A 25,367-nucleotide genomic window follows, 5' to 3' on the forward strand; every position below is an offset into this window, starting at 1 on the left:
TTAGGAAGTTTTAAATTGAGGAGATATAACGTTTCCACGGTTCGGTGTTCTTCATTTGATTAATTATTTGCGAGATCGCCGGATGATTTTCGGGCTACTTATTTCGAAAAAGAAACGACGAATTGTCTGTGTAATAAATTGGACAGAATCCGCACGAAGAAGTTAACAACTCGTACAGGAGCCAACTCGAGCGTGCACCCGTGCACGCTTCGTTTCGCTGAAATAATAACGAAGATCTTCGAGGCCCACCACGCCGTCACGGCGTAACCAGGAATTCCATGCTCCCTTTTCCTCGTATTTTTACCGAAAATTATGAAAATCACGTGTGCCGATGCTTTTTTCACTTTGCGCTCTCGCAAGTAATTTTTATCAATTACAAATCATATTTGCGACATCTCGTTATACGTTATACGTGCATCGAAGGAACAAACATGTTCTCGAAGACGGCATAAAAGACATTGGAGAAAAAGCTGCGTACGAGTTGAGAGTACTATGTATCGCTTTGGTTTAATCGGACGTAGAATTCGGCCTGAAACATAACGTAAAATATTCTTTAGATCGTTGTATAGAAATTATTTAAAATTATCTAAAAGCAAAGTGATGTAAAATAATATGGTGATTGAAAGTTCAACCAGCGTTCCATACCAGGAATATTTAATTTCTATCGTATATGTGTATTATAAGCGATTCTTTTAAATATATCATGTCAGTTTTAGAACGATACAGGTCAGTAAAAATTAATTGAAAAATATTACAATTTAAAAGAATTATCACTGTTTGTTTCTGTTCCAAAAATTAGGTTTCCGGAATTATCATATAGTTATAGTTATATAGTCATTATCATTTAAAGGAATTAAAATTTCTAATTTCTGGAATAACTACGCGTAGAAATTATAAAGATAAAAAAGAAATTTTATATGTAGTTGTTACCAACAGGACATAATTGCAGATCGTGACATACCATTCGTTGATTTTCCTTCTTATACCTTTCAATGATATATCGTTTCTACTTTACCGACTGAAGTATAATTTTATTTTTTTCGGATGGTACCGCTGCGTGATTACTCTTCGAATGCTTTCCTGAATATGAATATACAGTATAATTAAGTTTAAGAAATGCAAGGAACCACGTACTTAGAAAAAGAAATATTCGGTAATATATTTAAACATTATCTCTTTCATAAATTATCGTTTTATGCATTCGGATACAAAATTTGTCATTAACTTATAATTAAAAAAATTGTAGTAAGGGACATTTGCCCTGTGTTTGCGCTTTTTAAGGCACGATTGCTTTCGAAATAATATAATCCTAAACAGTGTCCAGCACATTTAAAAATAAAAGTATGATAATCGTACTTGCAAATATATTTTACAATATTAAGCTGCCGGAATATGACTTTCGTTATGCTTAAACTATTCGTATCACAGTCAAACTATTCAAGAACAATAATTACTCAATATACATATGTTCTCGAAAGATACGAACGTTTTTACATAAATTATCTACGAAGAATATTATCTTATTATCGTTAATTACATAAATCCTCTGCATCTCGGTCCGAGCATTCGATAATTATTCGTATAAATAGGAAATGCAGGCTACATTTTGAGGCAACGCAAAGTCTTATCAGGTACTTGAAGAGTGAATTGGAAGGAATTTTTCCTGAGATTATTGCTTGCGTTATTGGTGACTAAATCACTGTCCTCATCCTTGGCATCGATCTCGACGTCCTCCAGGTCGATATTGTAGTCTCGCTTACCCATTAACGTATCCACACACATATTCATTTCCTTTATCCTCGAACGTACTAATAATTCCAATGTAAATAAATGCTCGTCTTGGGCTTCTGGTAGATAACGATGCATAAACTCTGCTAATCTGTACGTGACATATGCAATGAAATTTCAAGACGAATATAAATTAACGATTTAAAAATTACAACCGAATGATGTTATTTATGGTGAAACTAACCGTAAAAGATACTCGACGTTATGTCCATTGGGACCGGAACATTCGGAAATTTGCTTAGCGATACTCTGAAGCGGTGCCTCACCGAGCCAATGTTTATTCTTATTGGTGGCGATGTAAATAATGACTGGAAAGCTCCTGTTTCCTTCGCGACTATGAAACGTGGCAATCGTCGTCACGTATCCTCCCAAAGAACACTCGCGATTTTCCAAGTAAGGCAATGCCGCGGTGTCTTGGATTTGGAAAGCCCGGCCGTAAACGATGCCCTGTCGGTAAACAGAATTCCTGTAGTTTGTCGTAAAAAAAAAATTACGTGATATAAGAAACAATGAGAATGAAACGATATTGTATGGTATGTACGTTAAATAACTTTTTTTTTTATTTTGGTTTTTTACAATTTGTCCTTATGGATATTTGGTAAAGTGTTATCTTATTGGTAAAAAAAAAAAAATAAAATAAAAATAAATATAGCATGTGGGTGGCTACCTCCAGCGGGGTGCCAGCTTCGTTTTTTCTAAGTTATATCTTTTATGTTTAAATAACTTAACGAAGGATGTTTCAGGAGTAATATTTACCTCTTTTTCCTCCACCAGCGTCACTACTCGTCCAGGCTGTAACAAAATAGGACAACGAATGACTAAACGAACAACTGATAACTTCGATCGCAACGAAATAAAGGAAGCGACGAATAAGAGTTTTTTTATTTTACGATCGAATGATGCAAACGCATAACGCGAACAAAGAAGGAAATCGTGTACTCGCGAAAGATATCACTTACTACAAGTTGTAACTGGTTTCACATTAATCGACAGGCAACCGCAACGTGATATCAAGAGAAATTCTCGTTTGATAAATCTTGTCTATATCCATAGTAGTAAAGGACATGCGATGGACTGTAAGAAGTCGAAAATATCGGAAGAAAGCGTTTGCATATATTTATAATATATGAATAATATCGTATGAATTAGAGAAATTGGAACGGCAAGCTCATCAGGTGAAACTGTAACCGATTTTCATCAGTCTTAATGGAAGCATCCGTAAGTACTTACTGGAGCGTACTCGTACGTTCCTACAAACATTATGCTCTACCGGATATTTCAGAGAATTACCGCCTATTAAATATTTTTTATATTTCAATTCTGATTAGGCGATCGAAAGAACAAAACCAAAAAGAAAGAAACAAAACCAGTTTTCTTAAAAAGATCTTTGTCAAATATTTTAGGTTATATACTTGCATTATACTATTCGTTGATTATCATAAACACGTTCATTGTCAAACGAAACTGCAACTTTGTCATTTGGCGTGGAAGTCTGCCAGATCTTTGTGAAAGAATTCACGTGTTGAATTCATGAACAAGAAAATTAAAGGTATTAATAGAACACGCGAAACGAACATCGTGCGAAAAACTCGATCTGTCGGAGAACTTGATTCAAAGTTGAAACGATATGGCCACTTCGACGTAAATATTTATTCGTAAATGTTGTGTTTATTATAATATTATCTTATAGCGCGTAATAAAATATTTCGAAACTCTGCGACATACATCGGTATATTTTAGGACTGGATGTAACGTGATAAATTATTTAAATATAATCATTTTATTTCTAAATGCGAACGTTTGCAGTGATTTCGCCATGTAGAATGATTTTTATGCATATATGTAGGAGAAGCTTTACAATGTGGTATTAATAAGCCGTAAACATTGCTTCTTACGTTACTGAAATGGTGAAACTCCCAGCCGAAATGTGTTTATACTTTTTGCAGAACAAAAATAACGATAAACATTTCTGAGAACCTATAGAAGATATTTGGGGAATTGAGCATGAGGAAAGAAAGGGGAATGCATTTATCAGAATGCACTTACCTTCTCTATCGTTCCACGGTGGGTCGTATTCCCTTGCCAAAATCTTCTATTGAACCCCCTGATGTGTCCCACGGCGCTTTTTTTGTATTTAAATCCCGGATGCCAACACAGAGATCCATATCCGAACACCCACAGAAAATTCTCATTTTTGTTTCTAGCTTCCATTTTATTTAGGAATCGAAAAGCGCGGAAAAGTTTCTATCCAAGAGTAGTCTCTTTTCCGAGCGAATCGCTTATCTTTATATTTAAATAAAGTATATCTCTTCGAATTTTGTTTGCATATCTCCCTGTTTCGATTCTATTCCAAAATAATCTCGTGAAGATACTTTACAGTATGTCCTTAAAAATTTTACTTTCTATGTCAATGCATACATCTCAATTTATTATATGACTATTTAAATGGACAATTGGTCAATTTCAGGTACGATTTACGTTTAAAGCGATTTCAATGTTCGAAGCCTTTATACTCGCATATTTTACTTAATTTACAATATCGCAGGGGAAAAACGAAGAGATAAGAAAAGCATTAGTCGTCCGTTTTCTACTTTATCATTCGAAATTGCAACGTAAGAATAATTGATTTGACAAGCGCAGCACGTGGCTCCACTGTGCGTTTACCCCAATGACTGGTATGTACTTTAAAGCTCGCACAGTCAAGACATTCACTCCCACTATAACATTCTAATGCACATGTTGCCTCCCACTTTCGCTTGATGATTTTACAGGACTATTATCCTATTCATCTGGTCAATCATCGTCTGTCTCTTTTCTTTTTCGTCTTTTATGCGTCGGCTTTTCAATATCGCCCGTGCCATTTTTCAATAATAAATATCTAAATCTTTGTCTAAAGTATCGTGAATGATTTTAATTAATTACCTTTATGATCAATTAGTCGGATCTTGGTCGAAATTTTACTTGATCGATACTTCCTTCGAAGGGTCGTATATAAATTGACAATTTGGTGATTAATCTTTCTGACTGTTGAATATATAGAAATCTTTGAACTGCTTGACCTGATCTTTGCGAATATTTCATTGGAACTTTCACGGTTTAAATCAACGACAGACATTGACAACTTTGGAAGATCCGAATGCAACGTATACACCGTACAGATGCTTGACCGAGACTGCCGGTTGTCGGGCGTATACTCTTACTAGTCTTGCTAGAGGGAGATAGAACTATGCTGACGGAGAGAGGTATAGGCTACCGTTATTAGTGAGAAAGAAAAAGATATAACGTGAGGTGCGAGTAGGAGAAATGGATGAGATGGATGATGAAACACGAGGCGCGGATTGACGTATGACATCAAACGTACATGCTACATACATATATCCAAATTGTATAGATACTTAAAATGTATACTTATCTGGTAGTTATTAGTTACGTCAGACAAATTGCAAGTTTTGTGATTAGCATAGAATTACGTAAATACCGAAATTCCAATATTTCATTGCAAACATCATATGGATATTACATATTAATAGAGAAAAGACAAAGCATTTTGTACCGTTATTTATTGGTCGAGTGTAAGTTAATTTCATTTCATGAAAGAAATACGATATTATCGTCTCGTTATTATTAAGTATTATGAAGTATATGTGATATATACGTTTAATTCTAATATTCGTTTTTTATCCAAAATTTGCTTAGTAGTCATTTAATACGAATGTACAATCTTATATGATTGAATCGCATAGTAAATTGCATAGTAAAGTTTGCAAATTTAAATAAAATCTATCTTTTGGGAGAAAATATATTTTCCTTCGCATGATAAATGCAAGTTTAACTTCTTTTTAAAGATGTCGCTACTGCTATAAGACAGATCTCAAATATTACCAATAACAAAAAATCCCTATGATTCTTGTAGCATCCAATTTCCAAATCAGCTGGTGCTTCCGAACTCCGATTGTTGACGGGCGTTTGAATTTTTACCTTTTCGAATGAAAGACTGAAATTTTGATTTTATTACTTAGGTAAAGTGAAAAATTTTAACCGAACGCACAATTTCTACGTAAGGTAATACGATTATTCCTAAAATTTTATTTACTTTGGTATGTAATTAAATATATTTGTATCCTCTTAAAACGTGCCCTATATATGTTGCACGCTTTCTGAAGTTTTTAGAGTGAATCATGCATACAGATACTCCTCCCTCCTCTCCAGACATGGCTAATCAAGTAGATGAGGAAGATATGATATACATAGGAGATATAGAAGAGGTGATAGACGCATACGATACAGAAGACATCGAAGAAGAGGATGCGATGGAGGAGGATCCTTCGGAAGAAGGAGATGCAATTTGTGTTTTTAGTAGTCACGAAACAGGTAAAGAACATTTCTGTTGTTACAATCAAATTTATGTGTTGACGATAGATTGTGATTTTCTATGAAAACATTAGGTTCTGTCTTTTGCGGTTCGTTGAATAAAAATGGGAAACTAGCTACTACAGGTGGAGAAGAGGATAAGGCTTACATTTGGGATACATCGTCAGGAGAAATCATTCTAGACTGTACAGGTCACAAAGATAGTATTATCTTTTCAGCATTTAATCACGATGAATCGTATTTGGCCACTGGAGATATGAGTGGAATGATACAAGTTTGGAAATTAGCTGATAAAACTAAAGTTTGGGATTACAATATGGGTGATGCCACTGTTAGTTTATTCTCCATAATTAAATATTATAACATTATGGATTTCAATAAACTTAAATATTATTTTCTTTATCGCAGTGGATGATGTGGCACACAGTTGCAAATATTTTATTAGCAGGATCTGTTGATGGGGAAATATATATGTGGAAAATACCTGATGGAGATTGTAAAGTTTTTCAGGGATATGGTTGTCGGGCAGAGACTGGTTCAATATTTCCAGATGGTATTCGTGTCTTTGTATTTCTCATTCTTCAATTAAAGCCATAACTGAACTAAATGTAATATTTTAGGCAAGCGTATAGCAGTAGGTTATGAAGATGGAGTTATTAGAATACTAGATCTAAAAACAAGTTCGGTGTTGTCATCTATATCTTCTGCATTAGGTCATTCTTCTACTATAACCACCATCGATTGTCATTGGGATAACAATTTAATACTTTCTGCAGCTGTAGATGGTAAAACTATAATCAGCATGTCAAATACAGGGAAGGTAATATATCCAAAAGATTCCTTATCGAGCAGTTGAAAGTAATATTGTTTAAAAACCTCAGGTAGTTTCCATCCTGCAAAATCTTAATAATGATGTGCACAATAATGTTACGAATAATGATCAAAATGCTGTAAGTAGTGAAGGAAACAGGGATAGCAATTGGGTAGAAACAGCAGCTTTTTGTAAGGATCCTGCGTTTCAAGTTGCTGCAACTGGTACAGTTAATGGAGAAATCTTCATCTGGGATATCTCAAAACAGGTATTACTATTTTCCCCATTTGACTGCAACTTTACCATCTCAAGTCAATAACTTTGTATTATTACTTAGACGCTTAGACAAAAGATAGAGCAAGAAAGCGGTATATCTAAACTTCTATGGAAGGGAAATACGACTCTATTATTTTCGGCGGGACTAGATGGTATCCTGAGGTGTTTTGACGGAAAAAATGGTCAACGTTTACGTTCATTCGTTGGACACGTGGCAGATATTCTTGACTTATATATATCTGAGTAAGTTGAAAGAACTATAGGTATTTATTCTTTTTTTTTTTTTATGCCAACCCTTTAATAAAAATATACATAACAATAACAACCTTTTAGAAATGGAGAAAAAGCACTGACTACATCTGATGATTCTACAGCTAGAATTTTTGATATTTCATCTTTATCTTAACAAAATTTATTAGATAGAGAACAATTATAAATCTTTGTTATTATCTACAAATATATGTACATTTTACGAAAGTTGTTTATATATCGTGCTCAGTTTTCTTTTTTAATTAAAAATAAAGTTTATTTATTTTTATTTGACAGCCTGTGGTACTTTATCCTTATACCAATTGCAATCTAAAGTATATTTCCTATTTTCCCAAAAAATATGAGTTGGACCATTTTCTTCTCCTTCTTCAAAGTTAAATAATGGGCTAAGTTCAATTGCAATTTGAGACCTCACTAGTCCAATTCCTCCTGCCTTTTCAGGTGCAGGATGGTATATTCTTCCTGATCGAATATCCATATATATTTTGTCTGGTTGAAATGGAACCTATAATGAATTTATTACTAAATATTGAAGACTAAATGCATAGTTATTTAATTACTAATAAAATTAAATATACCATTAATAATTCTTCAGCATGAGCATAACCAAAGCAGTCTTCGGTTTTCTTTGTTGCACTATTATACATTTTAAGAACTTTTGTGAAAACTATTGGCAAATCATCGCATCTTATAAAATTTCTCTCTGGACCACAAAGAGAAACATAAGGAAAATGTTCTACATATCTACCTGTGTCATTCTTTTTTAAGCGCTTGAAAAAAAAGGCTAAAAACTTTTTATCTAAAATAATATGGCTGCCATGAGATATAAATCAACATAAATAATAAATTAGTCCATTGCTCATGCACACCTTTAAAACATGATGTGAAGTTTCTTATACGCGTATCATCCAGGAATAACTATAGCAAATAAAATACAAATTTAATATTTAAGAGAAAGGACTTTAATACGATTATTCCTAAACTTCTACACTTCTGAACATAAATTTAATTAAAAATGAAATTGTACCATGCCTTGATGGTCGATGTAATAAAAATATTCACGAACTCGAGGTTCTGGCGATTGTCCTTGCACATACTTTACGCAATACCTTTTAGATGTCTGGGAGTAAATTGACTTAATTTTAATTGCGAACACTCGTGAACGATCGAATGCAAATATTTTATTCAATATATACATAATTCCAAAATTATAACCTCACTTTTAAATATTTACAGTACACTATGAGTTTTAATTGCGTCACGTACAACGTATCATGTATAATTCATGTTATCATGCGGCATACACTGTAACTAATTACAAACGATACAACTTTTTTATTTGAATAACTTTTCTTCTATTTAAATAATTAGCTCTTCTTCTCACTCTGACACTTGCCGAGGTTAGGATTCAATTGACCGAAGAACTGGTGACATCTGGTGCGATCGATTGGAACGTAGTCTCGATAGAAACAGAACTTCGATATTTTTCAACGTCACGTTAGTTCGCGCTACCCACGGACAGGCAGATTCAAGAAATGAGATACGACGAAGAGGTGGAACGAACGGTTTGTGAAAACGGTCAGAAGTTTCAAGGAAAGGATTGCCTTCAGGACCAGAACGCGGCGAGATGCTGCCGCCCCGTTGAATAATCGTTCCTGCACTGAATAATAACACTAAGTAAAAATGTTACCTACGAATTCGAGCAAAAAAAAATTGTGCATCTGCAAGCTGAAATCTCAAATTGTTGTCGTTGCCAAATAAGTCGTGCACAACGCAATCCTGTGGTCCCGGAATATGGCTTCGTCCACGAAGAGGTCATGGAAACTCCGTAAGTGACTGTCTCATTCGCAGTTGTATATTCTTTATTTAATACATCAGTCGGTTCGGTGTGCATCTAACGGATTCCGTTCTGGCGCTCTTTCTTCCCTGAGATAAGTAAACAATTCGTGTTTACAAATCTTTCGTTAAGATCCAATAATTAACTGTTCGCTGCATCTTCCTATTATGGTCATAACCTTTTTCAAACCGAAAATATACTGTCTTTATGATGTCATTGGTAGCTGACATCTTGTTCAGGTCATTTTGAAAGAATGATCTGTTTCTCTTTGTACAGAGGATTTTGTTGCCCATTCGTCCAATGTCAATTGCCTGGCACTAGGTCACAAATCTGGACGCGTTTTGGTCACTGGTGGTGATGATAAAAAAGTGAATCTATGGGCAGTTGGAAAGCAGAATTGTATTATGGTACAGTTTTATTTTTTACTTGCAATTGGTTCATTAAAAGGAATATTTCAGCTGGAATACTATAGTTCAATTTTACGATGTTCAATTTATTATTTGTATAATCCTGATTTGCCGGTTTACAGAGCCTGAGTGGTCATACCACTCCAATAGAATGCGTAAGATTTGGACAGACAGAAGATTTAGTATGCGCTGGCTCACAAACGGGAGCATTAAAAATTTGGGACCTAGAACATGCTAAATTAGCCCGTACATTAACTGGGCACAAAGCAGGCATACGTTGTATGGACTTTCATCCTTATGGAGAATTATTAGCGTCCGGTAGTTTAGACACTGCTATTAAACTTTGGGATATCCGAAGGAAAGGTTGCATCTTCACTTATAAAGGACACAATAGGATGGTGAATAGTTTAAAATTTAGTCCTGATGGTCAGTGGATTGCTAGTGCAGGAGAAGAAGGAATGGTTAAGGTAAATGTTATACAAATCCTATTTTGAAATAGCGTCAATTAATATAAGTAATCAATGTCTTCTTTTTGAATCAGTTATGGGATTTAAGGGCTGGTAGACAGTTAAGAGAGTTTTCTGAACACAGAGGTCCAGCAACAACAGTGGAATTTCATCCTCATGAATTCTTACTAGCCAGTGGAAGTGCAGACAGAACAGTTCACTTTTGGGATTTGGAATCTTTTCAACTTGTATCTTCTACAGACCAAAGTCATTCCTCTGCGATCAGGTGTTTATCAACTCTGTAGAATATTTATCGCCATTAAAGGTTTCCACTAATTTATAAATATTTTCTCTTTTGGATAGATGTCTCTACTTCAGTCAGGGTGGAGAATGTCTTTTTGCTGGTTGCCATGATGTATTAAAAGTTTATGGTTGGGAACCAGGTAGAACGTTAGATTCAGTCCCAACTGGCTGGGGAAAGGTACAGGATATAGCCATCGCTCAAAATCAACTGGTAAGATAGTTGTTAACTGATTTCCTGTATATGTAATAATTTATGAATTAAGAATTGCGTTTATTGGTTATTTAGATCGGTGCAAGTTTTCACACCGCAAACATTGTTTTGTACGTGTGTGACTTAAAGAAAATTGCTCCATTAGGGGGAGTATCAACATCCGGTTCTCCATTTAGTCATGGGAATTCTTTAAGGAAAAGTTTTTCTAGGGAAAGGCCACCTGGATTAAAAAAACACACGTAAGTTTAATAAATAAGTGTCGTGTATTTTGTTGTTTTTTTATACCTAATGTTTTGCTTATAGATTAGACGTACGGACCATAGAAGAAGCAGACAAGTCTGGAACTGATCCTGAAGATGAAGCAACATATGCGGATATTCCTAACGTCACTGAATATCATGACATATTTCAACCTAACAGGTCATGTAAGTACAATATAAAATTGTAACCATTACTCATTCTTTGTTGCAAGATCTGTGTCTCACAACATACTCAATTTCTCTTTTTGTCCTAACTCTCAATTACTCACCTACAATCACGAATCTGAGAATATAAACGCATTTAAAATTTGAATGTTCTGCTGTATGGTTTGTGAATGAGCATGCTATGCACGATGTGTTTCAGTGTCTCGCACTCCACCTCCAGAACCTGAGGCTTTCCCGGAGCCTCAAGACGTAGGTGAGTTCTCTCTTAAAGCAAACTCTTCTTACCTATTTTCTTCTCTTACTCCAATATTGCATGAATGCCAGTGTACAAATACTTGTATGGTTTACATAAAGACTTCAACTTTACATCGTTTCGCGTGCTTTCTTTTTACAGATCCTACACAGCCACAAATACTACAAAATCTTTCTACCTCAATGTCAAATTTAAATACGGTGGATACAGAAGAAGTTCCACCTATTTCATCACCGTCATCTCCACCTCCACCCGCACCAACGTTATCGTTAACAAAACCTGTACCAGTTCGTGTTCAACCGATTAAATCGTCGCCGCCAGTTCAAAGAAACGCAATTACGAGTACTAGCCAAATAAAAGCAAATCTTCAAGCAAATAACGGTCTTGGTAGAACATCAAAAAATCTCGCGTCTATACCACCTCTAAGACAAAACATTACACCTCTTCCTGGGAAAAAAAGCGGTCCTACCAATGATGTAGGAACACTTCCACAACCTTTGGGCCCGCAAAGGTCAAACTCTACGCTGACGCCACGTGTAGCACCAATGGCTGCTGTCCTTCCAGTAATGGATGATGGAAAACTAAAGAACAGAGCACCTAGCCCGGATTCTCCTAAGCATTACTTGAAAAGACAGAGTAGCTGCAGAGATGGAGAACAGGGTTACGAAAGCGATTACCCGGTACAGTAAGTATAGATACTTGAAGCGTAGATATTAGCGTATTATACAACAGTGACAATTATCGGAAACGCGTTTAACGTTCTTGCAGAATTAATAATATAAGGCACAGCCCCTCCGACCCTGCGTTAAACAGGCCAAATTCTGCGCAATCTAGGTCTACTTCGCTGAACAGAAACTTTGCTACCTCAACGTCGCTGTCCGCGCGCAACGCTTCCACAACCACGACATTCGTTATAAAGAAAACAAATAAAGCTCAAGTGCCCCCGAATCCTAAGTTAGAGGTCCGTGCGTCTCAAATAAGGCCCAACATCGAGAATACGGAGAAAGGCGAATTTGTCCCCATAAGCGCCGATAAACCTTACGGCTTGGACGTTGAAACTTTTCTACCAGTGAGTTTTTACTATTTTGTCGATAAATAAAACGGTGTCTTAAACATCAAAATTTATAAAATAGCATTGTCTCTTTTTTTTTTCTTTTTTTTATAGAATCATTTTGCAACTTCAACTGGTTTGGGTTTCTCGCAAATGGGAGTTCTTAATGAGATGTCAGAAGCCGAAGTACTCAACAGCATGATGCGTGGTCATGAATCGATGATGGCAGTACTCACAAGTCGTCATCGTTCTTTACAAATTATTTACTCTTTTTGGCACAATAAAGATCTTAAGGTAATTGATCAACTTCCATTATTGTACGTAAAATAGTAGCTAAGACAAGATTGTAAATTTTCAGGCTGCGGTGGAATCTGCTGTGGCAATGAACGATCTTTCAGTTATCGTGGATCTATTGGGGATACTGACATTAAAACCGTAAGTAATATGATTTCATGAACAATTGATGAACATTATTGACTTTTAAGTTCTTATAACTTGTTCTTTATTCTCTTCAACTTTTTATTTACAGGACTATGTGGAACTTGGATCTCTGTAACTCTCTACTTGGTCCAATTGGTGATCTACTACAAAGTAAATATGAAATGTGAGTAAAAATCTTTCTTTAACACTTCTTCATTTCTTGTTTCACAACTTTTATTTTATTATACGTCCCTTTTTAAATGTCTCTAATTACAACTTACAAAAAAATCACTTACTTTTCGTATTTCACATTTTTATAAAAACTATTGGGATTTAAAAAACCTTTAAATTCTTAAAGAGATCATTTCTCCTTCTCTTTTTTTCTATATCGATTAAAAGTTTGAAACACATGCCTATTCACGCGTATCCTCTAACGTTACTTCAATTTCTATCGTGAAACACAACACGGTTGGTGAATTAGAGAAAATCGAGACACCCCTGTGTGGGCTGAGTTCTCGAATGGCGGATGAGAGGGTAAACAGGGTATTTCGAGTGGGGTCGCGTACACTTCACGTAGCACGGCTGCCTCTATGGGAATGGCTAATTCAACGAACAGGGAAATACGAGGCGAGAAGAAGGGTTCACGAAAATTAGCCGAAACAATGGAAGATAGTGGCAGATGCAAATTCGAGCTTCGAATCCTCGGCTGTCGCGGGTATTATTGTTGAATCTTAAAACTCGAAGGGCCACGCATATGTTGACGCACTCCATGGACAGTTACGGACAGTAAGTCCTTTTCTTTCTTGGCACTGACAGCCGATCATGAATATTAATGATGGCGTAGGAAGTTGGATATGGCTGTGACGCATTCTTGAAAAGCATACTTTCGTTCGTAAACGTTATTGATATTGGTGTTTATTCAAAGTATGAAAAAATTATCATTCCAAATATTAACACGATAATAATTCGATCGTAAATTATTTTTTGACAACAGCTTTAGATAAGAAACGGAATAATGGCAATAGCTCGTTCGATCGATGCTCGAAACAATGTAATTAACCGGTGCTCAGTTACAAGCTGTTGCTATTGCGCTGTCGTGACGAGAAACGAGCATTTCCTTTCACGTGTGCATCGGTTATCCATTTCTTCCTGCCCATTCTTCCCCTAATTACGCACACAATGCGCATTATAAATTGTACACGCCTATTAACGTCGAGTGGATTGCGCGTCACATATATCTCGTTGCTCCGTTTTAATCGTCCTTTAAAAGAAAGAAAGTATGAATTTCATTGGGCAATGAATGGAATCATATTTGGAATCATATTCTAATTTCAGATTTATAGAATCGTTTTGCAGCTGGTTTCTGCAAATTTCATCAGAGTAAATCCTTTTAGTTAAACAGATTTAGATAACTACAGAAACTTTCCTACGTTAATTGAACGAGAAACCAATATCAATTCTATAATCCAGCGATCTAATAATAGCACATCCGTTCAGAATGCGAGTTTACCAGTCCGGAAAATTGCCGTTCCGTTCGTTATGCCGCCATTTATTGCGACCATCATCGTCTCCGCGTTTTGCCTCCTTATTTGTCATTGCTATTATTAGAAAGAAAAAAAGCAACAGAAAAATGATTATCGTACAATTTGCCAGGAACTGTATCTTTTAATCTCTTATGTTTTCTATCATATTCTTTCAGTTAATATAATATCTCTTAAATCTTAGTTAAAATCTATTTTATCACTGATGAAATATTTTGACCAGAATGGATTAAAAATGATTAATCGTGAATTACCATTTTCATTTTAAATCTTAGTTAAGATATATAAAGTTCTTGATTACCTTATCTGTGATTATACAAATCTTTTAAATCTTACAACTGATTAAACTCTTGCATTCTATCGCCAATGTTACGTCCCAATTCGAATTAATTGGAAGTTAACATTGACGTAATATTCTAATCAGAATGAACTAGAAATTACTACACACACATAAATTACCATTTCATTTTAAACCTCAATTAGGATCTAAAAATTTATTGATTATCATATTTATCATTGACTATAAAAATGTTTGGATCTTAATTTACGTCTTACATATTATCACACGTTACATTCTAATCAAAACTAATTAGAATTCACTAATCGTATATTAGCATTTTTAATTTCAAATTTCAATTAGGATATAAAAATTTACCGAGCACGAATTAGTATTTGGAAAGTCATTAAAACAAAAGAACGTTACATGCAGGTAGATATTTTGTTAACACGCAAGTACAAGTTTCTCGTTTCTTCTGCTTTTCGCCGAACGTTTATGGTTGTTGACCATGTATGCTCAGAAAATAGCCGATACCGTAAAAGTGAATTCAGACTAATTTGTTGGTCGCTCAGCAGCTGCCATTCGCAATTACTCGACGCAATAATTGAGTTCGTGTGTCTTCGTGCTCATTTTTCTCTATCTATTACCGTTTTCTGCCTTTGTTTCGCTCTACGATCAGCTTGAAACGAAAAGAAACTAATTATCAAGTCGTACACTTTCATTGATCGTGAAATTTATGAGAAAACTGTGACTTTTAGGAATATAAAATAGCTCTAATGAAGATTTCACGGGCGATAAATACATATCGCGAAACGAGACAATTAAGATCGATCTAGTTTAGTAACGTGTGTTTCTTTCATCGTTTAATCGTGTCAGATAATCTTTCCTTCTCACAGTTTTCTTAAAGCCTGACACAGTAATAAAATTAGTCCTGTGCATAAACAATCTAGTTCTGAAAGAAGCGCGAAAAAATATATTTATATTATTTATATATATATATTATATTTGCCAGTATATTAAGATTATTGTATCGTATACAGATTAATGGTAAAGACAAATAAGCTCTCTTAAAACAGATATCATTTGTTGAAGATTGAAGTTTGAATCTCGAAAGCCAAACTTGTCACGAATTCGCACTGATTATGGTACTTTCGAGTTATGGTTGGACAACTATCGAAAGGAAATTGCCAGCTAAATATACACATCTCGGTGTCGTAATGCAGCTCAGTTTGCATATAACTACTCGGCATTTTCACGGCTCGTTCGTCACGGGCTTTCGTCCTGGTCAAAGGTGGTAGGTTCGTGAGAAAAAAAAGAGCACGTCGAGAAATATTTGATCGACGTCACGTGCCACACGATAAAGGGATCGCCACACCATCATCGATACTTCCCCCGCCCCCCTTCTGAATCTTTTATAAGTACGGAAGATATTTTTAAAAAGAAATATTCTTCTTTCAAAGATGAAAATTTAATAGTGGAAGCTATCAATCTAGGAAAAGAAGATTTTCACAAATTAAAATTTGGAAAATTTTTCGTACGTAGGTGAAGTTAAACGTTAATAGAGGAATTTGTATACACGTGCTCGCGAACGTTTGGAAATTTGGAACAAAATTCTCTACATAGATACAAATATTACACGTTGTATTATTTCCGTGTCTTTATGAGGATGAAAATCGTATTGGTGAGAAATAATTTTGTATAATATTATATAATGGTTAATAGATTTTGATAATCGAGAAGATTTTTATGGGAAAAGTGTACTTTCCCGTGGGCTATCGTGATACAGAATGTTCGTAGAAGGTAGAGAGACGAACGTTGGACGTTATATGGAACATTTATGAGGCGGTGCGCGGATTCGTCTCGCTGATTCGAACGGGAGCTCGCGCAAACCCTTTATCGCCGGTCGAAAGCGAGCGTGTCGAATCGCGGGGCCAAGCCTTTCGTGCCTTTCGTTATTTATTGGCATCGTTATGGGGTAATAACACGTTTTGGAACAAACTAGCCGTGACAAGCACCGGTGGGTGCCAGGATCCAGGCTTTCTCATCCTTTGCTCTTTTGTGAATCTGGCATACTTTTCGAAATCAGCGTCCTAGAATATCGAGTAATGATTAATTACTGATTTATAGAATTTTCTCTTACTTTGATGTCGAAAGTAAAAGAATTAAAGAAAATCTTGAAGAAGATTTTCGATAAAAAGCTATAAATAATACGTCGGCTTTCTCTTTATTACTGTTTCAGGTACATAACAGTGGGATGTTCGGGGTTGAGATTAATTCTACGAAATTTCGCATCGGTGATCAAGTCGAACGTGGAAGCTCCACTTCACACGATCGGCGTGGACGTTTCGCGAGAAGAGCGGTGAGTATATTTTATCTTTTAAATCCCAACAAAATCCGATTATTTTTTTCCCCGCCTTTTAACTATCCCCCATCTGATTATAAAGAAATAGTATTGCTACTATAAGCTATATAAGTGAAAAAGAATTGGTTTTATATGCGCAGATACCACAAGTGCCTCTCCTGTTACGAGAAGCTCTCGACGATCAGAGGTGTTCTATTGAAGAAACAGACGACACCAGGTAAATTGGGTGCCTTGTTCCGCGAGATGATCGTATTAATACGAAGTCTCGAGTGACCACGGCTGAGGCATTTGGTGAACTCGACCGCCAGACTCGTCGTTACCTGACAAAAAATCGAGAAAGCTCGAGTAAAGAGAAGCAGATGTGCATTGACCACGATGGGGAATCATCAGCGCGCTTTCGAGCTGCTTTATTCAGGAAAGCTTGGCGGATCGGCTCGTCGAGAATCGCTTCTTCCTTCTCTCCTCGGCTCCTTTCGAGTCATAGCTTCCGATTGGCGGCACGTTCCAAGGGAAACAAACGAGTACCGTGGAACACCTGCGAGATTGACGACCCGATGATGTCAAAATAATGCTGTGAAAGAAGAAAAAGAGATTTTCTTCCCTCTTTCTTTTTTTTTTTTTTTTTTTTTAATTAAACGGTGGAAAACATCGACGAAGGGACTTAGAGTCAATGTTATATTGATTGAATGCTGGCGATGAACTCGATGCACGTTATCGAGACCGTATACAACGTTTTCTGGCCCTATGTGCACAAGAGTAGTCAGCCTGTTTTAAAGAGAAACGGGTATACTTTGAACAGTGAAGTCTGAACGAGAAAAATTTCCACTATCGCGAATTGCTGTATTAATTCGTTGATCCGAATTTTAGAAGTTTCTCGGAGTAGAGATCGATGCTTGGAATATAAAGATGTTAAACTGATGATTATTGTAAAATATTATATTATACAGGATGTGGTAGGACGTGCAGTACAGCGAGGCAGGGTGTGATTTTAGATGTGAAAATTAGTTGCGAGTGAAGAATACAATTTTTTCGCTTAACGCTAGAACTAACAAATTGACGGATTACGGATTTATTATAAAATACAATTTGGCTACTAAAATGTACAACTGCTCCTGGTAAAATTAATCTTAGCTTTTATCGAGTTTTAGTATTAAAACCTTGTTTTATGAGAAAGTCGACACTGAAATTCTATAAAGTACTCTATAAAGTACAATTGATTATATTCGGATTTCGTATTTATACTAATAAACAGTATTATGATAAATACTGTTTTACATTATTGAACGATGAAAGTAACGTTCTTTTCGACACTTTCCGAATCAGAAAGCTGTCTTGATTTTGTACTACACTGTTTGTGCGATCGGGTAAAATTCAATGATTGTTATAAGACAAGTTATAACAAAGTTACATTCACAGTTGTTATGAGAAACCACTGTGATTGTTTGACCAACGGAAACAGGCTGCAAGTAAACAAAATAGTTTGACTGAAAGCGAAATACAATCCATACCAGATGATTTATTGATGAGAAAATAAACGGAAAAATAGCGAAGTGTATACGTACTGAATAAATTTATAAATTGAATTTTCTCAAAAGACGGGGTTTCAAATGAAAAAATTCTATTCTTTATTTTCGGTTCGTCTTTGCATGTAAGATCACTCTCTGCCTTTTTATACTACATGCTGTACTCTGTATGATATATTGCACCACATATGCATGTATATAAAATTTGATGCACGCGTTGCTTCGCGGACAATGCGAATAAGAATAAAACGGCGTCGCGGAGATGAAATTTTTCTCGATGTAATTTCTCACGCGTCCGAGAGAAAATGCGACACCGCGGTATTATTGACGGCCTTCTTGCCAGTCTTGTGTTGATTTATACAAGCGAGTAACCCCAACTGAATCTATGAAATGCACAGACACGCGTGAGAAGAGAAAGACGAAGATGCTTAACGACAAGTGAGTTAATTAAGAAATATAAAATAGGTAGTAACACTTTTTTTCTAGAAGTAACAGAAAGAGATAAAATAACAAATTGTATTTTTGCAAGAGCCATTTGCGTCCGTTCATTAATAAAAAAAAAAAAAGGAAAAAAAAGAAGATACTCTAATTGTAGGTATGTCTTGAAATCCCTGATATGTCGCACGAATATACAAACGAGAGAAAAAATTGTGTCGAAGCTCCTCGTGAGTGAAAGAAGCGCAAAGAGGAAAACGAAAATGATTCCTTCGAAGTTCGATCATTCGATGACGACACGAAAACAGAGTGAAGTGCGATTTAAGGATAATTATTCGAAAAGGAGACGAGAATATTTTACTTAATCTTTTTCTTTATTATTAGGTTGTAACATATGTTTATCTCGTTTCCTCTATTTGCAAATAAAGATGAAACTAGAATAGATTTATGTTACAACCCGATATATTCTTCCGTTTATTATATTCTTCGCTCTTACACATATTATTTTCAGAATTTTACAAGAGGTTTTGAAGTGAGCATAAATTGAAACAAATTGGAAGTTTCAAAAAGAAGGACGAAAAAGTTAAATATGTAGTTACGGAAGAAACACGAAGGTCTCGTTGAACAAACGAATCCAAAGATCGTTTTGAATTTTCTTTGTTCGAGTGCGGGACGAATCGATCGTTCCACGCGCACAACGTTTCTTTCACTGTCCCCCGTGTTCGATTCTCGTCTCTTTTTCAGTGGTCCCTGTGATGCCAGCTTAACTTGTTCCCTTTATCCGTCTTACTCTTCGTCCGTTCACCAGCGAGTTATCTCAAGTTTCTAAAGACCGCATTACGAGAAATTTCATAGCAGAAGATAAATTAAAATCGTTCGATATGGTTCAAAATTGAAATGGAAATTGTGTGGATGAAACGAAAGGAAAATGTGAAAGATAAACGGAAGCGACAATGAAATTCTTTCGAAATGAAACGAATTGAGATATTTTATATTATCGCAATCGAAGATTGCAAAAGGTGAAATCATTCGTATCATAGCTTTTACAAACTGCATACGATAATATTTCATAAAAATCATTATTGAATATTTGGAAGGAGAATGTTTTTTCAGAGATTTTGGATTTCATTTTTTTTGCACGTCGTAGAGGTACTGCAAACCTTTCGACATCTTGTTCCAGTGATAATTTTTGGGATCAGAGAAGCAATCGATCGACGAATGTAGCAAAAGAAAGAAAAAGACTACGTAGCGTTATTTTTTAAAATTTAACGAGAGAAAACGTATTTTATCTGGAGGGACGAACGTTTTGCGTTTAGTTTAAGAATCCCTCCTCGTAGATGTATTTAAGCAAGAGAAAGAGAAATCTAATGTTGAGAGGTATTTGTTTTAATCATTGTATTTTTCGATTATTTAACAATCAGTATTCTTTTATCAACGAAACTTTTGAGCGATCCCATCGGAGACCGAATGGTACACCCCAATCATCTTTGTGCGTTCAAAGTTGTCATATACTTTTTTCAACACCAAAACGGTAATTACTACGTTACGAGAAAGTTGGAAGAATTAATTCGGATATGTAACGCTTTATAGAAAATGTACGATATCTTTCACCTTCATACGAATTTTATCAATAATCTGTTTTTATACCATGTGATCAAGTAAATTACCTTTATTGCTGAAACATCGATATTTTTTGTGATCCTGTTGCATATCAGTATTTGTACACTTTTACACTAACTTTATAAACTTTCGATTTTGAAAGACGACTTTGATGGAAGATTCGAAGCTTCTTAATTTTATTTTTATTTATACGATTCTTACAGAGGAGTAAAACAATCTTTTAGAAAAAAAAAAAAAAAGAGAAAAAAAGGAATTGAACATGGTTTTTAACCGTCGTTTATACTTCTTCGATCCCGTAGAATTCTCGATGGAACAGAGGTGGTAAGGGAACGAATTGGAGCGCTCAAAACTCAATCTTTGATACACAATCTAACGTCGTTTTAACTAAGCGACAAAATAAGAGAAGAGAAACAAAGAATAAGAGTGAATCCAGAGAAAATAAAAGAAAGAAAGCACGAGGAGACTAACTCGTCGTCAGTTCCGTCCAACCGTATTTTTGTAAGGGAGAGAAAGTGCGAGAGCCACGAGAGGGAGTGTGAGTGTGCGTATTATTCCTTCGGTCATCAACTTCCGGATGCGCTATTAACGCGTTGGCTATGATTGTTACAACATTTTTACATATTTTTCCAAGGTTTTTCAATTAATCGCCGCATGTGAATTTACTTGGGATTCAAACATCTAGAACCTCTTCCATCGAAATTTATTGTTAATCCTTTGTGATCTAAGTTGATAAGACGCTTTTCAATAATCACAAAGTTTTTTTTGAAGAAGCATAATTTTCCATACGAAAATAAGCTACAATATTTAATTCGGTAAAAAGATATAAAAATGGATAAAAAATATCTATATAATAAAATCTCAATTCCAATTTGAGATAACATTGAAAAGTGTTAATTATTCTAATAAATTTCGATCGATCGACATTAGTCCATCTATTATAAGGAATGTGAGATGTCCAATGAAGCGAGGAAGATAGTATTTCATAGCCAAGGTGTTAACAAGTCGAACAAAGAGTTGACGAAGCGCATCCTCATGCACGAGGAAACAATCGGGTTTCCTCTTGTTCGACCACAATGTACATACATACATATACGTAAATCGCCTTCGTTGTTTAAGCCTTTGCACTTCTAACGAACAAATACTACGAGCTGTCTACGCTCAATTAATTGTAACTCGACACACCGAACAGATATCGTAGTAGAGCTTACGATTGTAATTTAGGATTAATCGAACGTAAAGTATATAGATTATAAATTACAAGTGATTCCGATCCTCCACGCGTTATGAACACACATGCTCATAGCTCGTAGAGATCGTTTTATTATAAGCATTTTCTTATTTTATCTTTTTGTTTTTGTTTTGTATATCATTTTCATCGTGCCAGTTTAATCGTATATAGAAAGACACTGTTTTCCTTTCCTCTTATTTTTTAATTACGAAGATTATTGCTATGTTTATTATAGATATTACGTGGAAGACGATCAAAGAAGAATTCAAATTCTTTTTTCGTTTTATTTTTTGTTTCGTATTGTTAAGTCTTACGAGATGATTTTTATCGACTAATAATTACGATAATAAATTACGATCACGATACTGTAATCGTACGAATGATATACATAATGCAATTAATTAGAAAATGGTTCGTTGATGAGGACGTATGGTTATAGGACGAAGATTAATATCATACGAAGCTATTAATCGTCTGCTAGAACGTTCTAGTTTTGTACGTTAATGTAAATAACAATAACGATATTTTCTATATATACTAATTGTACTATTTCCTCGTACTATTTGCGATCGCACCAGTGCAAAGGATTAAAGGCCCGTGAAGAACGCGCAGGGACGATGTGTTTAATTATATTATTTTATCTGTTCGGTTTTTCCTATGTCTCGAGAGAACTTGTGCGAGACGGTACTACGTTTAAATGAAATTTCAAAATTTTGCTATAATCGAGTTCTCGTTGGACTGACATCTTTTTTAAAGATTAATAATGATATAATAATAGTAATAACATATTATGATAATTAATAATTAATAGAAACCTAGATAATTAGATTATGCAATTTCCAATAGGCCTGGATCGTTCACATCTGGACTAATAAATTTACTTTACTATTAAGCCTAATTAATGTTAATGTAGTGTAAGCAATGAATTGGTATAATTTTAGAGTAGTACCGTCGTTTTTTCTTTAATGTAATTTTACTTTTAACGCATGATTGTGATTCCCTCTGTGAAAATAGAAAATAACGGTGAGTCCGATTTTATAAAAAAAAAAATATATATATATATAATATATATATAATATATATAACATATATAATATATAATATATATAACATATATATATATATAAAGTGTTCTACAAAACTGATAAACTTTGTCAGCATATTTACAGAGCCATTCTAAACGAAAAATGTTATGTAAATAATGATGTACGTAGGATTATTTCAATCTGTTAACTATAAGCTTCAAGATTTTAAATGTCTTCGCGTTTTTTATATGATAATGACAAAATGAGAAAACGAGACAGTGGCTCAAATAATTTTATGTAAGGATGCATGAAGTGGTACAATTTCAAATAAATAATTAATAAAAAAGTTAAGTAGCTTCGATACATCTGATCATTATTCGTGCTTTATATCGATACATTTCCCATATCTAGAAAACGAAGATGAATCGACACATTTTTTACTTGGAATAACATTCTGGACATGCTGACAAAATTTATGATCTGCTCGCGGAATACCCTGTATATTCACTATTTATAGAGTGCTGAAATCAAGATACACAGAGGGAAATGATTTTGTAAGATTCTTCAGAGTGAACTCAATCGATTTTTGTAACTCAACGAGCTTGTCTGTTTGGCTGTCTTTAACATTTATCAATTTTTTCGTTCCCATGCGACGTTCCTCGTTTAACGCGTAGAACTAATCGATCTTAGCGTTTAAGGATCGGCCACGGAACAAACTGAACGTCCGCGTATGGACAGCTGAGAACAAATAATAACTCTACCGAAAATTTCAAAGACTTACACTTATTACTTCCTTTCCATTTAATAGAAAATATACCAGGACAATAATTCTACTGAAACGAAAAATTTCGAAAATTCATAAGTTTCCTTTTCGTATAACAGAAAATTATCATAAATTGATCATGCCGTATATGTGATAATATGTGAATAACACAGAACGTACAAAGAGTTTATCCGAGTCGCTTGGGGAGCATTTACACGGTGCGAAAGTAAAAAAATCGAATCTTTGTTGTACGATCGATTAAATCCTCCATGAAACTCATCCATCACCTTCCATCTAATTTTTTTAGACGACAAAGGAGACACGAGACTCCAGGCGATAAAAAAAGAGGCAAGTATCATCGCTGATCAAGATTCTCGCATGGAAAAGTCGGTGCGACGATCGAGATACCGTGAAACGAAGTGCAAATATTCGTAATCCGTGAAATATCACGGCAGTTCTAAAACGAGCTACGCGTGTCGGCTGTTTGCATCTAGATTATGTATTCATGGGATTATAAGAGCACGGAGAGGGGTAACGGTGTCCTACAACCCTTCATCGATCAGAGAAATCGTATGAACGAAAACTACCACCGAAACGGACTATCATTATATCGAAAATGCACGTGAAACAATTTTCTTTTTACCTCGGGTGAAAATAAATCGAGATCGTATAATTTGTATAACGATAAAGTAAGGAAGACTTTCGAGTGATATAATAAGAGTTGAAATAAGTGGATTCGTTCGATGGGAATTTACTTGATTGAATATTATATAATTAAAATCTCCTTCGACCAGATAGAGTTGATATAGTCAGATTTCTGCTACAATATGAGCTGATACTTGCTAAGATTTTTCTGCAATGCTTAATCATTTATTAAACGAAGACGTTAATGAAGATAAAAATTAATGGAAAATATTTCAAAAATATATTGATGATATTACTTATAATTAAACGGTTGAGTAAAATTTTGGTGCTTCTTCTTGAAATTCATACTGGGATATCGCAACGGCGAGTCAGGTGCACTGTCGGGATCTGACGACGAAAACAAGAATTCTCGAATGTGAAAGGAAAGCCGGCCGTTCTTGTTGTGACGGAGATAAGTTAAGCTCTCTTCTTGTCGCCACCTCGAGCGTCGAAAATGCTGTTTTCTCACAAAACGCCGACAACAATGCCACCAAGGACGACGTGAACGACAGACTAGTCCCCCGTAAGCGGATTATCCCTAACCGTAGAAAGCGATACTCAAATACACCTACGCTCTGGAATTAATGATTCGTGTACACACCAGCATTCACGTCTTTTATTGTCATCGATCTTCAGGAGCTATTCTTCTCGTTTTCTCCTCTTTTCTTTTTTTTCGACTCTCCTCTCATCATCGTATACTCTGTAGTGCATAATCACTATCTGCTGGAGATCTTCTTCATGGAGAGGAAGCTCATTCAACTATCTTTTTTTTTCTCTCCTTAGTTTCCTTTGTGAACGCTGTACACGATGTAGAGTATGCCGATAGCAAAGATTCATAGTTAGTGGAATTTTCTCAGGAATTGGAAGAACAAGACGCGACAGTGTTACGTACCGTTGATATAGAAATAATTATAATATTAATTTATTAAGAATCAAACGACAAAATAACTCGAGAAATCGAAACATTTACGTATTCGCGAATACTCTACCGTTAAGAAACACGAACTTTTCGTAGAACATAATTCATATATTTTTTTTAT

The 25,367-nt window shown here is 35.1% G+C and overlaps 4 protein-coding genes and 1 long non-coding RNA gene across 9 annotated transcripts; 2 read left to right on the forward strand and 3 right to left on the reverse strand.

Moving 5' to 3' along the window:
* Nucleotides 1-1,134: 1,134 nt before the first annotated feature.
* On the reverse strand, nucleotides 1,135-4,148 carry LOC132906993 (putative glutathione-specific gamma-glutamylcyclotransferase 2). Its single transcript, XM_060959691.1, has 4 exons — nucleotides 3,835-4,148; nucleotides 2,545-2,580; nucleotides 1,973-2,235; nucleotides 1,135-1,879 (listed from the first exon to the last, which is right to left on the reverse strand). The coding sequence occupies exons 1-4, from the start codon at nucleotides 3,997-3,999 to the stop codon at nucleotides 1,600-1,602; spliced, it is 744 nt and encodes a 247-aa protein (XP_060815674.1). The 5' UTR covers nucleotides 4,000-4,148; the 3' UTR covers nucleotides 1,135-1,599.
* An 877-nt stretch (nucleotides 4,149-5,025) lies between these two features.
* LOC132906990 (angio-associated migratory cell protein) lies at nucleotides 5,026-7,791 on the forward strand. Of its 3 annotated transcripts, XM_060959685.1 has the most exons (9): nucleotides 5,026-5,131; nucleotides 5,702-5,850; nucleotides 5,952-6,159; nucleotides 6,234-6,490; nucleotides 6,568-6,712; nucleotides 6,780-6,979; nucleotides 7,041-7,238; nucleotides 7,308-7,489; nucleotides 7,580-7,791. In XM_060959685.1, exons 3-9 carry the CDS (start codon nucleotides 5,967-5,969, stop codon nucleotides 7,650-7,652), a joined length of 1,248 nt encoding a protein of 415 aa, XP_060815668.1. In that variant the 5' UTR covers nucleotides 5,026-5,131; nucleotides 5,702-5,850; nucleotides 5,952-5,966; the 3' UTR covers nucleotides 7,653-7,791. The 3 variants fall into 3 exon arrangements, with proteins under 3 accessions (XP_060815668.1, XP_060815671.1, XP_060815670.1); XM_060959688.1 differs by lacking the exon at nucleotides 5,026-5,131 and having other exon boundaries at nucleotides 5,576-5,850; nucleotides 5,977-6,159; XM_060959687.1 differs by lacking the exon at nucleotides 5,026-5,131 and having other exon boundaries at nucleotides 5,577-5,850; nucleotides 5,998-6,159.
* On the reverse strand, nucleotides 7,605-8,956 carry LOC132906995 (UPF0598 protein CG30010). The gene is made up of 4 exons (XM_060959694.1): nucleotides 8,544-8,956; nucleotides 8,386-8,434; nucleotides 8,095-8,315; nucleotides 7,605-8,021 (listed from the first exon to the last, which is right to left on the reverse strand). The coding sequence occupies exons 1-4, from the start codon at nucleotides 8,712-8,714 to the stop codon at nucleotides 7,782-7,784; spliced, it is 681 nt and encodes a 226-aa protein (XP_060815677.1). The 5' UTR covers nucleotides 8,715-8,956; the 3' UTR covers nucleotides 7,605-7,781.
* A 25-nt stretch (nucleotides 8,957-8,981) lies between these two features.
* Nucleotides 8,982-23,654, forward strand: LOC132906987 (katanin p80 WD40 repeat-containing subunit B1). 3 transcript variants are annotated; one of them, XM_060959680.1, is made up of 15 exons: nucleotides 8,982-9,344; nucleotides 9,630-9,760; nucleotides 9,883-10,227; nucleotides 10,302-10,492; nucleotides 10,570-10,720; nucleotides 10,796-10,959; nucleotides 11,024-11,145; nucleotides 11,345-11,398; nucleotides 11,540-12,083; nucleotides 12,167-12,467; nucleotides 12,564-12,743; nucleotides 12,808-12,884; nucleotides 12,979-13,053; nucleotides 16,927-17,046; nucleotides 17,190-23,654. In XM_060959680.1, the coding sequence occupies exons 1-15, from the start codon at nucleotides 9,311-9,313 to the stop codon at nucleotides 17,320-17,322; spliced, it is 2,622 nt and encodes an 873-aa protein (XP_060815663.1). In that variant the 5' UTR covers nucleotides 8,982-9,310; the 3' UTR covers nucleotides 17,323-23,654. The 3 variants fall into 3 exon arrangements, with proteins under 3 accessions (XP_060815663.1, XP_060815665.1, XP_060815664.1); XM_060959682.1 differs by having other exon boundaries at nucleotides 12,233-12,467; XM_060959681.1 differs by lacking the exon at nucleotides 11,345-11,398.
* LOC132906997 (uncharacterized) lies at nucleotides 13,765-14,391 on the reverse strand. Its single transcript, XR_009658087.1, has 2 exons — nucleotides 14,286-14,391; nucleotides 13,765-14,130 (listed from the first exon to the last, which is right to left on the reverse strand). It is a non-coding gene; the product is annotated as an uncharacterized LOC132906997 (long non-coding RNA).
* Nucleotides 23,655-25,367: the final 1,713 nt, after the last annotated feature.

This window comes from Bombus pascuorum, chromosome 5, assembly GCF_905332965.1.
Source record: "Bombus pascuorum chromosome 5, iyBomPasc1.1, whole genome shotgun sequence".
Taxonomy (NCBI): domain Eukaryota; kingdom Metazoa; phylum Arthropoda; class Insecta; order Hymenoptera; family Apidae; genus Bombus; species Bombus pascuorum.